Below are 13232 nucleotides of genomic sequence, written 5' to 3' on the forward strand. Positions count from 1 at the left end.
CGTTAACAAACAGAGTAGGTTTGAAGAATTTGTAATTTGAAGCGGCACTTTGGTATTTGTAACAAATTTTGGGCATTCTCGTTCACGAGTCGTTGAACTGTAATCGGTAGACTGCGGTTCTTCAGGCATTTAGGGACAATTTGAAGGCACAGAAATACTCGTTGTAATATTTAGCGAATAAAATAATTTATACTCGTGAAAATATGAATTTGCGTTGTGCACTCGTCACTTTAGAGAAAAGCGTAATTTAATTTCCAATTCTACCTTCTCTTTTCTTAATTGTACTTCTGAAAATACGAATTTGCATAAAAATCTTGTAGTTATCACTGTAGATCACTTTAGAGAAGAGTGCAATTTAATTTCCAATTTCGTCAACAGACTAACACACTCAGAAGTCATTTTGCCGCAGCAAATTTCTAGTCTTGTTAATATCATCAGACGCAGTTCATTTCCCTTCTAACACAAATTCAACCTCTCCCAATTCCGCCAAGTGTCCGCTGTCTCACAGAACAAAAGCACACGAATGTACGCGAATTACCAACACCGGAAGGGTTAAACGAATCAAGAATAGGGAGCAAGACCGTACGAAGACTGCGATCCGGCGCGAAGTTAATGTTTCACTGACTCTTCAGAGCGGAGGAGCCCGTCTCAGTGCAGTTATAGTCCTCTGGCCATTACAGCATCGTTCGAACAAAGAAGAACAATTCACGGGGCCATTCGCCGGTTTCAAGAACTTCTTCGGTTCGAGGGAAGTGTACTTAAACAGCGAATCCGGGATTCAGTTCTTTCCGCGTCTCTCTTTCCGTCCATTCTCCTTACCCAACCTCCCTTTCCAACCCACTCTCTCTCTCTCTCTCTCTCTCTTCTCGTTCCATCTCGATTCAGTTCGTCCCGACTCTCCCACGTTCGCTCTAAATCGACCCAATGAAACTTCGCGAAACTTTCACCACCTATCGGCCCCTGTGCCCCCGTGCTTTCTACCTAATAACGAAGTTAACTTGTCGGCTGATTAGAGGATTCGTCGCGTTTTTCCTACCGGCCAACGACGACGAGGACGACGTCGGTTAATTCCACGAAAATTCCGTGTGCATCCGCAGGAAAATTCGCCTGTTAAAACATTTAAGGGACAGTTTACCCCCGAGGGACGGTTAAGTCCTTTGGAAATGCTTGTTAAGGTAAATACGATCGGACACTATGCTCGATTGTGTGCGCGGTGCCACTGTCTTCTCTGGTGCTCGATTGAAAACTCAAATACACGTCGGGATCGCGCTCTTTGTTGCTGTTTTCACCCAATTCTATTATTCCCTCGGCTAATCGATTGACTTTTTGTTCGGGGAGCTCGATTGGAAGGTTCGCTGTTCGACGGTGTGTTAAAAGCGATAAAGTACGATGAAAAATTGTGTTTCTTTCTTTTTTGTACTCGGAATTAGCGATAATTCTTTTGCTTCCTATGAAAATTTAAGAAATGAGAGAATTACTGTTAATTGAAGCGTAAAGAACGAAACAATTTTTTATTCTACTTTGGTATTTTTAATATACCTTCAAAATGACGATAAAAATTCCCCAACAAAATGCACATTTCACTTAAAAAATGTGTGAAAGGTATTTTTTAGGGTCCTCAAAAATTTCACCGAACTTTCATCAAGAATTAATTACGCCGGAATGTTAGGTGTACCTTCCATAGACAGAAATCAGAAGTATTCCAGTCGTCTGAGCGGTCCTCATTTACAAGGCGCTTCCAATGTCTGACCACGAACGTCCACTACTACTGAACTCCACCGTGAGACATTTAGCGAACAAAACAGATCCCACAAAATGAAATACGCGCAACGAAAAGCATTTGAAAATATACACATACAAAAATCTACATACAATTCTATACAAATAAATTTTCTCTCGCTTATTAACCCGATCGAAGCGCAGTCTTCGTTCTAATTTCATTTCTCCCGGAAACTTCGTTGTAAAATTCTGTACTCAGCACCGAGGCTGTTCCATTTTGTACAGAGAGAGAGACAAGACCGTGGCCGGTGCTCGATCACGCGAGCCGTTCCTCCGCTTCTTCCCCAATAACAACGCAATTACCGGGGGATAATATTTTCCGCTGGAAACTGCCAATGCCGCGCGTAACTTCGCCCTGGAACAGTATCGAACTACCCACTTTTTTCCCTCTTTTCTCCTCCTCTCTCTCTCTGTTCTCGAAGGCCAGTTTTCGCTAACGCCAGGAGAAAAAGGCCTCTCGATTAATTTCCACCCAGACTAACCGAACGAGCAGACGCGTGGGATCGGTGAATTACAGCCGCGAAACGGAGAGAGTGGTAGGATAGGAACGTTGGAGGAGGAAGAAAAAATAAAATTGAAGAGGAGGAAAGAACGTAGCGTTTCATGGGTACAGGACGTTAATGCGGAAAGCGTGTCTGTCGCGAGCCAGTTTGATCTCTCCTCCCTTGGAGATGCCGTTACAAAGGCAGCCGTGATACCATTTAACGCATGACGACCACAACGAAGACGAGTACGACAACGGAGGGAAGGTCGTCGTAAAAGTAATGCGCTCACCGGCCATTCCGTGGGCCGACGTTCGTCACATACGACGAGGAGGCCGTAATGGCCGAATCCGGTATGTCGCCGGACTCCATTCCCAAGGATTGATTGCACGATCCTGAAACACACGGTTTAACTTTATTATTTTACGCATTGAACGAGGTTCGTGAGTGTCTGGACACACGTTTATTTAAATTACATATCTTGAGAGAAATTCGGTGCTGTGAAAAATAGAACCAAATTCGGGAAATGAGAAAAGGTGAAAAGTGGCTGAATTCTGGAATCATCGGGACATCCAGCACGGATGAAAAAATTTTTTTAAATAATCTTTTATGTATTTAGAGTGTTCCGGAAACACAAGTGTCTGTAGACAGTGTTTCCTCAAAAAATGCAAAGAAATGTTCTTGATTTTCCTTGCTTTCTATTATGTACACGCGGTTTCTCGTGGTTTTCACCAAATGTGGTCATGACGCACGCATCTCTGGCTAGTCTGTGCCCAGATATGGTCAACACACCCTGTGGTCCTCGTGAGTCATCGAGAATTTTCTCTATAAACCTAGTTTTTGTCCCTTTCGACCCTCATTTTCACTTGTGCAACTTACTCTCTCCCGTCTCTCTTGGAACAACGTGGAAAAATAACGCACACATTTTTACGTCACCGGCACATAGGTCAGAACGCTTATGGAAGCGTTGTATTTGTTATATCCTACGTGAATTCACTGTTCTCTCCTCTCGTTTACTCGGGGAAATTGTGGCGTACAATGGACTGGCGATGAATCAAATCGTGCCTTTCCATTATGTTTCGCGAGTACCCGTGGTACAATGCTGATAAATTATGGCCCGCAAATGTAAATTGAAAGGTTAATAAGGCACGCGGTTGTACGCCACTTTTAATCTTCCTACGGGTACGTATTTGTTCGCGGTTTCGAATTATATCGTACGATGAGATTCGTTGATGGAATGGATAAAGCTATCGTGAAAAATCTGGAAATATTCGGAACAATAATACACGGGTGGGAATGTAAATATTTTCGCTGGATCGCTCCTCGAAATTGCAAATGTTGGATATTACAACGTTTTGCAATTTTTTTTTTCCACTCATAGAACATTCTACTTTTCCTTCGATGCTTGAAAAGTATTTCTCGCATATTAGTCGGAATAATTTTGTATTAATATAAAATAATTGTACACACTTCACACTTTCACCTCTTCCTCTTCGTTGGCCCCTCCTCCTCTTCCTCTTCGTCGGCCTGTCCTCTTCCCATTCGTCGGTCTCTCCTCCTCTTCCTCTTCCTCCACCTCTCCTCCTCTTCCTCCACCTCTCCTCCTCTTCCTCCACCTCTCCTCCTCTTCCTCCACCTCTCCTCCTCTTCCTCCACCTCTCCTCCTCTTCCTCCACCTCTCCTCCTCTTCCTCCACCTCTCCTCCTCTTCCTCCACCTCTCCTCCTCTTCCTCCACCTCTCCTCCTCTTCCTCCACCTCTCCTCCTCTTCCTCCACCTCTCCTCCTCTTCCTCCACCTCTCCTCCTCTTCCTCCACCTCTCCTCCTCTTCCTCCACCTCTCCTCCTCTTCCTCCACCTCTCCTTCTCTTCCTCACCCCCTCTTCCTCTTCGTCGGCCTCTTCTCCTCTTTCTCTTCCTCGGCCACTCCTCTTTCTCTTCCTCGGCCCCTCCTTCTCTTCCCATTCATCGGCCCCTCCTTCTCTTCCCATTCATCGGCCTCTTCTTTTCTTCCCATTCATCGGCCCCTCCTCCTCTTCCCATTCATCGGCCCCTCCCCCTCTTCCCATTCATCGGCCCCTCCCCCTCTTCCCATTCATCGGCCCCTCCCCTTCTTACTCTTCCTCCTCCTCTCCTCCTCTTCGTCTCAAACAACATAATTTCAAAATGTTTAATCATCGTCGACAATAATTGCATTTCGCGGAAATTCAATTCAGCAGATACCTTAACCGAAAGAAAAAAATGTCGGTTTTTCTTTCGAACCTAACTCATAAGAATTTCAAACCAGCTCAATTGTGTTAATTTACAATTGAGACAGCCGCACAGTCAGATTTCATAAGCAGTAAAATACGCAGAAATTTCTGATAAAACAATCGAAAGGGTTAACGGTGAATTTCAATCTCAAAAGTTTACTCTAGTAAATTGCACTTCGATTAAGAATTGTGGCTTTAATTGTGGTTTTAAGCTCAAAAATTTACTCCAGTATACTTTTTCCACATTCACACTTCGAATAAGAAATTAACCCAGAAACCGTACAAATTTCCCACAAAAGAATCAAAAGGGTTAACAGCGAAACAACGCGTCGATACACACTTCGAAGAAATCAGAAATCAACGTACAGTTTTCCAAAGAAAGAATCCAAAGGGTTAATGTTCAAATTTAAATTTCGAAATCGCGTCAATACGTTCTCCAGGAGTAAACTTTTTCTCGATCCTTCATCTCTCGAGGATCTCGACAGAAATCACGAGCGTAAACAGCAATTACGAGGACGCCTTTGGAATCGTTGTCGGCAAAGTTGATGGATAAGTGGCGAAACGGGGTCCTCTACGTCTATTCAATCGCCTACACACTTATTAGTTCGTCAGCTATCTCATTCACGTTTCAATTTGCCCCAAGTTTACTGCCGTTCGAATGTAATCTTTCCATTAAAGTTTTCGCAGCGGGCGATAAAAGTCCGAGCAAGTCCGCGCGACGTGAGAAGTCCGGGAGAGAAGTGCGGAGGGTGGGGATTAATCGGTGCGAATAAATTTACATTATTGAGATGAGGAGGATCGCGAGCGTTCGATTGCCTCGCGAGAAAGACGCATTTTCAATCGAGCGCGGATTAAGCGCGGAATCTTGCGCGGAAAGGGTCGTGATTTGTCGCGTTGGAATTGTAAAAATTGTGATTTTTTCCCTCTTGAGGTTCGAGAACGCGTAAAATTATACGTTGCGCTTCTCGAGGAACGGACGATTTGTAGATAAATATCTAACGATAAAACTTTGTTGTACATTTTCTGAACGGTTTATCGAATCGATGCGTATTTCCATCTTCGAGTGTTATCAAGCGTTCGTATGAAACAGCGATGAAATTCGCAATCGAGTAATCCTTTCCGCTCGATGTTTAATTTAATATTAAGAACGACCCGTTTATCGAGGCGAATTGTTTAATATTTTCCGAACGGCTTGTGAACGATGTGTTATTCCCATCTTTCGCCGTTATCGAGAATTTTAATTTCGGTGAAATATGGCGTTTGTGTAGTAGTTCCGTTTCAACGAACGTTCTCGTTTAATCGGATTGCTTTCGCACAGAAACGCTGTTTGTTTATTAACAACAGCTTTCACGAAATCAAGCAGAATAGATCGGTCTTACAGAGGGGGGTGGTTCTTATTGGCTTCGGCAGCCATACGATCAAGAGCACGCTTCTGCTCGATTAAACCTTTTCCCTCTTTTCCCTTTCATCAACCCTCTTACGGAAATCCTTTCGAGTAAGCCATGGCGGTAGGTTAAATCGAGCCGACGTACTTCCTTCCCGCGGAAATAAAGCTAAGTATTCCGCCCAATAAACACCGCCGTTCCTTCTCATCCTTAACTCTACAAACAAGAAATGAACAGAATTATCACAGAAACCACCGAAAAAAGATGTGCAAAGAAAGAAAGAAGTCTCCTCCTTTTTTTTTTTTTTTTTGGCATGAAAGAAACTTTGGAAAGAACGAAGTAACTGTTAGAAAATGTTTCTACGAATGATAATTTGAATCGTTACATCGTGTCTTTCAATACTTCGCGTCTGCGGAATTAAATAACTTTTAAAGGGCGAAGATAGAAATGGTAGAAACGGCGGTGTACGGAAAGAATGGCGGTAGAAATGTAACTTCCAGTGGAACACGACTTCCTCCTCCACGTCTCTTTAAGCGTTCGTTGAACGAACACGGTGCGCCGCCAAACAAATCTGTCGTAATTCAAGGAAAATGCTCTCCCCGCTTACCGGAAGTTATAAAAAAGTTTTCAATGAGACGCTCCGGTCTGGGGCGTTTGTGGCGGACTGGGATGGCGGATTCGTGAATGGTATTCATGCATCGGCGGCGTATCAGCGTCGCGCATCGTTTGCCGCGCACGTGAACGTATTCAGTGTAAGTACCGATGCCAGAAGCATACTTCATGATCCGCGTACTTCTTTCAACGGTGGCTCACGGCCGATTTAAAACGACCCACGAGCGTCACATCTCTAGTTTCAACGAGGGTACGAGAGCTTTCTCCGCGACAGACGCAGGAATTTCTCGGTGAAAACGACCGCGTTTTGTAAAGGGACCGAAAATTCGCTATTAAATTTCGAGCTGCCTTTCGTCGACGCCAGCCGTTTTTCGGATGGAGAGTCGACGGATAGGGAGAAGTGTATTTCGTCAATGGCTCGGGTAATTGAGGGAGGAGGGGGTTGATAATTGAGAGTTGAGTAGGATAGAGATGTTTAGAGGTTTGATAAGATGTAGGCAGAGATATTTTAGTTGTGTTCCTAAATTTGGAAAAATTAGTAGTGCAGCTTTTAATTTTGTAAAAGTTTGCATTGAAATTCTTTCTAAGATTTTCTTAAAATAAGTATTCAAGAAGTTCTGTAAATCTTCAGGGAATCTTCAGGAATACTTCAATTACTCACACGAAGATTGAAAGACATTTAGGGATTTGATATTTTACTTATGTTTTTACCTAAATTTACCTAAATTTTCTAAAAAACTGTTCATTAAAACTCTTCCTCAGTTATCCTCGAATTAATTAATCAAAAAATTCTGTAAATCTTCAATGTGAAAAGCTTGTAAGTGATAGATCAGAGCAAGCAAAAACAGTCTCTATTCATTGCAAGCACTCACATAAAGAGGAAACGCGTATGAAAATCTAGGAAATTATGATACTTCGATAATTACTAAAACATTCGCGAACTAGAAAAAAAAATGGAATAATAAAATGCTGCAGTTCCTATTCAGCTCGTGTATACGCGGTGAACAGGAGTGTCTGACCATATACAGGTCACATTCTACTGTCGATTCACGTGTCAGTCACGTCGAGCGCTTCTGATTGCTATTACAAATATTAAATTGAATTGTTTATTCACCGGTGCTGCTAATCCAATGTGTTCGTTACATCGAGCAAACTCGATTCCTAATACAACACTAGAATAAAATAACCGAAACAGAAATTGAACATTGCCACGAGTAAATTGGCGAAGTTAGAATTTTTCAAAAAACTTTTCCCTCTTCGCTCCAATTTTACTACTTTTACAGAAATTCTAAATTATTCTACCACATTATTCTCGAATCTTCTTGACGCGATCTATTCGTCAGCGAATCACTATTCCCCAAGAATATGCAAATTCCAAATAGCAATTTCCCCAATTCCCCTCTCAAACAAGAAAACTAACAGCACGGAATAAAATAACCGAAACAGAAATTGAACATTGCCACAGATGACGAATTCTCGAATCTTCTTGACGTGATCAACGCGTCACACACATAGCGAATCACTATTCCCCAAGAATATATAAATTCGAAATAGCAATTTCCCCAATTCCTCTCTGAAACAGAAAAACTAACAACACAATTACACACGAACCACATCCCCTCGCATAAACGAACCATAAATAATCGAGGCAACCCTTGACGTGTCATCTGCCCCTCGCAAACGGAGCAGCGTTCGAACAAAAGGAAAGTAACTACAGGTTTCGATCCTCGGCGCAACGAGGTATCGTTACCCGAGACAGCAAGAACAGTCCGTGCTGTCAGAGTTGGCGTGAGAGGTAGTACGGGTGATGCACCCTGTGCACCCATCTCCGGCGGCAGGTCGCCTCACCTCGGAGACACATGCAAATCACATAGGCGTTTGAACTTCCAAACGTATTCATAGGACGGCATTCTCCCAGCCGTTTCACCCTCTGGCCGTTGCTTCTGTCTTCGTGTTTCGTTTCGATGCCTGCCAGCCGGTGGATATGTGTGTGTGTGTCTGTGTGGACATGGGGATGCTCGAGTCACAAGCGACATAAAATAACGCAAGCCTCAGGGGACGTGGCTACGTTCCTGATGTTCGTTCGTGTTCGTTTCGCGTCGATTCCCGTGCACACGGTTCCGTCAAGTACCACACACGAATACACAGGTAACGCGAACAGGTGAGAAAGAGAGAGAGAGAGAGAGTGTGCTTGAACGAGGAGAGGTGGATGGTGCTAGCACGCGACAATCGCGAGCTCGTGGCCCCCGTGCTTTAAAATGTCGAGCGCTTTTGTATACCGGGGAAATTTGCTCCTACGTTCGGGCAAATTGCGCAAAAGGGAACACCTTTTTTCCACCTCATCTCTCTCTCTCTCTGTCTCTTTCTCACCTTCGTATTTTTCTCTCTGTGTTATCCCTTTTTCTACGTCTCTCTCGTTTCTCGCTGCTTTTTCACGGTGCTTCGCTCTTCTGTTTCACCCCTTTCCATCTCTCTACCATCTACTATCCGTCTCTGTTTCTCTGTCTGTCGCGTGCATGGGCGTGCACTTCTTGAAAGAGGGGACACGGGTGAGCACCTTCCGACAATTTATTTTCTGTACTGAATTAGAGCGCTCTCAAAGTGCCTTTCTCTGGTCACGAGCCAGCGGAAATTCAGTCGCTACACCGTCCGCGATTCTTCGCTAATTTACGGTGCATTATGTCCGCGATGTAATTTGTTAGAATTATCTGTTACGTGTGTGTGTGTGTGTGTGCCTGCGTACTCGGTGGAAGCGTCGGTCGCTAGACGTGTGGAATTTCGTCTACTCGTGGAACGTAATTGCAAGGGTGAGAAAAAAATATATAGAGGGAGAGGAACGAATTGAATTGAAGGAGAAGCGACACGATTGACGTTACTTTAAATTGTTCCACTTTCACGAATGATTTTCTCTACCCTTTTCATTTCCTTCTTTCTTTTGGTCTTGTTCCCTTTTTCTCTCTTTCAGCAGGTGTGATGCATGCGTTCCTGGTGCTGACCGGGTCCTCCTGGTCCTTCCGAAATGCAATTTCTCTTGTCCAACGGTTAAGCTTCGTGAAAATGAGGACACCGTTAAGCACCTTGGAATGATTTACCTCTCTTCGGATTATAGCGCTCCTATGTTCCGGTCGCGGGCATAGTCTCGCCTTCTCTATGTGCCGCGTCGCGCCCGCGCCACGTGTACCTACCTACCACCGTGGTGCAAAAAATTTATGTCCCCCTTTAAGGGGAAGTACATTTGTAACCGCTATTCGTCATCGGACGATTTTTGCCGATTCCCGGATAAATCAGCGACACGCTCGAGTTACCGTGTCGCTAACTTCTTCTGGACTTTCGCGAGGTGGTAAATCAAGTGGTCAAATTATTTTAGCGGTCGATTTTTGCAACTTTAGGGAGGTACGACTTCATTTTGACTTTTTGTCCATCCTTTTTTTCGAAAGTCTGTGGCTTTGTAATGGTAATGAAACTGGACAGGCAGTCTTTGCATTAATCACATCCTATTCACAATATTTTCTCTTTCTTCTCTTCTATTCTTTTCTACACTTTTGACACGTTTTTATTTTCAATCTTCTGCACTGATATTACCATCATCCATATATCAAATACGAGAAAAATAAGTTTCAGCAATCACCGAGCCACTTCACTTTTTCGATACACAGCTTCGTCTCACTTTTCAAATAATTTTTGCCGTTATTAAGTTTATGTTCCCTTAAAATTACGTTAAAAGTTTATTGTCTGAGTGCTGGTAGCAAAAATTGTTGCACTTAAGGTCTTCGTAAGAACGTACGGCGCTTAAAAATCTACGATTCAGTAGTACAAACCAGAATTGGTCAGACGCGCTCACTCCCTTCGCAATCTCCCCTGTTGAAAGCAGTAAATATTTTCGAGAATCAGACAGATCTATCGAGCACCTCGATGGAGTCATTAAGAAAGCTGCAGGTGTCGCTTTACATGTTCCTCACCACTGAGTCTAATTCAGTTTGCGAGCACTGGAATGTCGCATGTCTCGCACGTCCGCGACATCGTTTCTAAGTAACAGTTCTCGCGCTATTGTTCAGATAGGGAGAATCCCAGCGCGAGGCTCGCGTCGCTGGAGACGTTTCGTGGATTCATTGCGACGCATTCCACGTCGAACTATTCGTCTTGCGAGCTGGCGTGCAATTTGGCGCCACGGAGAATACGACAGCCGGAAATCCGGACGGTCACAACTGGATCTCCTTTCCACACGCGTGCCACACTCGACTTTACACCTCTTTCTCCCTCCCTCACTTTCGCTGGAAAATGTGTACAGATCATCGTGTGGTTTCTTCGTGGATAGGCTGCGGTGAAGAACGTATCCATTCGCCAGTCGGAACACGTTGGCGTTGTTAGGCAACGTTAGGTGTGTTTGAAACGACGATGCTCGAATACTTTTTACCTTTGCGCCAGATCAAAGGATCGGCACACGTTAACTTTGCCTCATTCTTTTGAAACTTTTATCTCTCCTGCTCGAGGATTCGCGAGCCCTCTTTTTCTTCGTCCTCTCCCTCTCTTCGCGCTCTCTCGAGCCAGCCAGCCAGCATGCGAGTTCTCTTTGACGTGCACGCCGATGAATTGTTGTGAAACGTTTCAGAGCCGGCGAGCGAACGAGAAGTGACCCCATTCTGTAAAAATATTCTATCCCTATAATGACTGTGTCTGTCGTTCTTCTCTATCGCTTTTGGCCTGATTCCTTTTTTTTTTTAATTGATCGATTCGAGCTGATTGGGATGATGGAACGAGGTTGAATAATTGAAAGCTCGGATAGACGTTATCTTGGATTCTTCGACCAAGATTCCGCAGTGTTTCGTGTAACGAATATCGTAATTCTTGGTTAATTCTGGTCACTCTGACTTTTGCTTTTTTATCGCTCCATTAAATTTGCTTCGATGTTAGAGATACAGACTAATGTAGATTTTATTCCTTGATTACAATTTATCCTCACTCTGCACGAGTTGCAGAGGAATCTCGGTCAAAGCGAAATGAGCGCTCAAAGCTCACACTCCTTGTATTGACTATGCGGATCATTTAAACGGAGATATTCACAGACTCACTGACTGAGTTTCCCAGGTATCCTACACAAACTCGAGCGAGATTAGGTATGTCTAAAATTCACTATACGAAGGATCCAAAAAATTCAATCCTACTATATACAAAAACAAAAAAAGAGGGGAAAACAAGCAATCAAACGTTTGCCCTGAAATTACGTGGACATTCGAATCTCGAGGAGGAACGAGAGAGAGAGAAAGCAGGAGCAAGTTGGATGGGGTTGGAATATTTTTTCGTGCGCTCGACACGATGTTTAAAATCACAATTCCCTCCCGTGCTCGACGAGTTCTCCAAGAAAATTGCATTCGACGAATGCCTCCATTCTGTTCCACCGGCGACGATCCAATGCGATTTCCCTCCTTCCCCAAGCCGCTACTTTCCCCTGTAAAAGAAGTTTATCGAGGCGACTATTCCCCGCGCATTGGTCCTGAGCGAGCGAGTGCTAGCACACGCTTAAGGCTGCATTTTCTTAAAACTTCTCTAATATTTCCGGCGGGCCTCCTCCGTGCACCTCGTTAAAGTCCTTTTCCATCGGCGCGACGTCTCGTTCCCTCGTTGCGCATGTTGACGAAACACTTGGCCTGCAGAACGCCATTAAAAGTTTTCATATACACTTGCCTGATACATATGTACGTACATATGTACTCAGACAGACTGTGTATATGCGCGCGTGTGTGTGTGTATGTACGAATGGCAAGAGAGCAAATCAGAAAAATGGGCAACTCGTTTTCGCCTTGAAGAGCTTCCTTTAAACGTTCCGTTTCCCTCCACTTTTCGGGAGATGGTGAAAGGACATCGTGGTTGGAACATCAACGATGAAAAATGTATACGGTTGCTTTTATGTGTAATTTGCTTCGTATGTCACTGAATGTTTAATGAAAATGTTGCGCGGATAAATGGTAGTTCATCGTAACGATGAAGTTCACACTTGATAATTGTACGTATTATTGAGGAAATGATGTTGTGTCCTCCTTTTTATGGTTTCAATGAAACTGAACGTCGATAAAGGTTCTGTTTAATATTGAACAGTATCTGGGTACATTTTCTCGTACAAAGTTACCTCTCTCGAGGATGTAATTAGAAATCGATGTAAATATTAACTTGTCACTTTGCGTCAGTTGGTGTAAATGCAAACTTATTTTATGTTTAATAGAGGTGTAGTGGTACAAGTAAAAATTGAAGATACTCGGTGTCTTAAAAATTATTTCGTTTTAGTAACTACTTGTTATTTAAATAACTAGTTAAGTCAACGTTCACACCTTCTATGTAAAATTACCTCGAAAATTAAGTGATTCCTTGAAAAATTAAGACCTTCCTTCAAAAATAGTAAAAGTAGCACCGTAAAAAATTAAGTATTCAGAAAAATCGTGTGCTTATTTCAAAAATTAAGTATTTACAAAAATCAATTATTTAGAAAAATTACGACCTTGCTTCAAAAGTAGAGTAAAAGTGCTACCTTCAAAAGTTAAGTATTCAGAAAATTTAAGTGCTTATTTCAAAAAGTAAGTATTTAGAAGAATTAGTTAGTTTGGAAAGATTAGTTATTTAGGAAAAGTAAGTACTACCTTCAAAAATTAAATATTTAGAAAAATTAAGTATTTAGAAAAATTAAGTATTTAGAAAAATCAATTATTTGGAAAAATGAAGTACCACCTTGAAA

General features: G+C 43.0%; 1 protein-coding gene across 1 annotated transcript in view; it reads right to left on the bottom strand.

Annotated features, from left to right (window-relative positions):
• The window catches only part of LOC108573692 (discoidin domain-containing receptor 2-like), a 78263-nt gene that overhangs the window by 38416 nt on the left and 26615 nt on the right, over window positions 1-13232 (bottom strand). Inside the window, exon 2 of the mRNA XM_017936170.1 lies at window positions 2554-2656. Within this exon, the coding sequence (XP_017791659.1) occupies window positions 2554-2656 (103 nt within the window). The remainder of the gene's footprint in view (window positions 1-2553; window positions 2657-13232) is intronic.

This window comes from Habropoda laboriosa, unplaced genomic scaffold (assembly GCF_001263275.1).
Source record: "Habropoda laboriosa isolate 0110345459 unplaced genomic scaffold, ASM126327v1 scaffold151, whole genome shotgun sequence".
NCBI classification, from domain to species: domain Eukaryota; kingdom Metazoa; phylum Arthropoda; class Insecta; order Hymenoptera; family Apidae; genus Habropoda; species Habropoda laboriosa.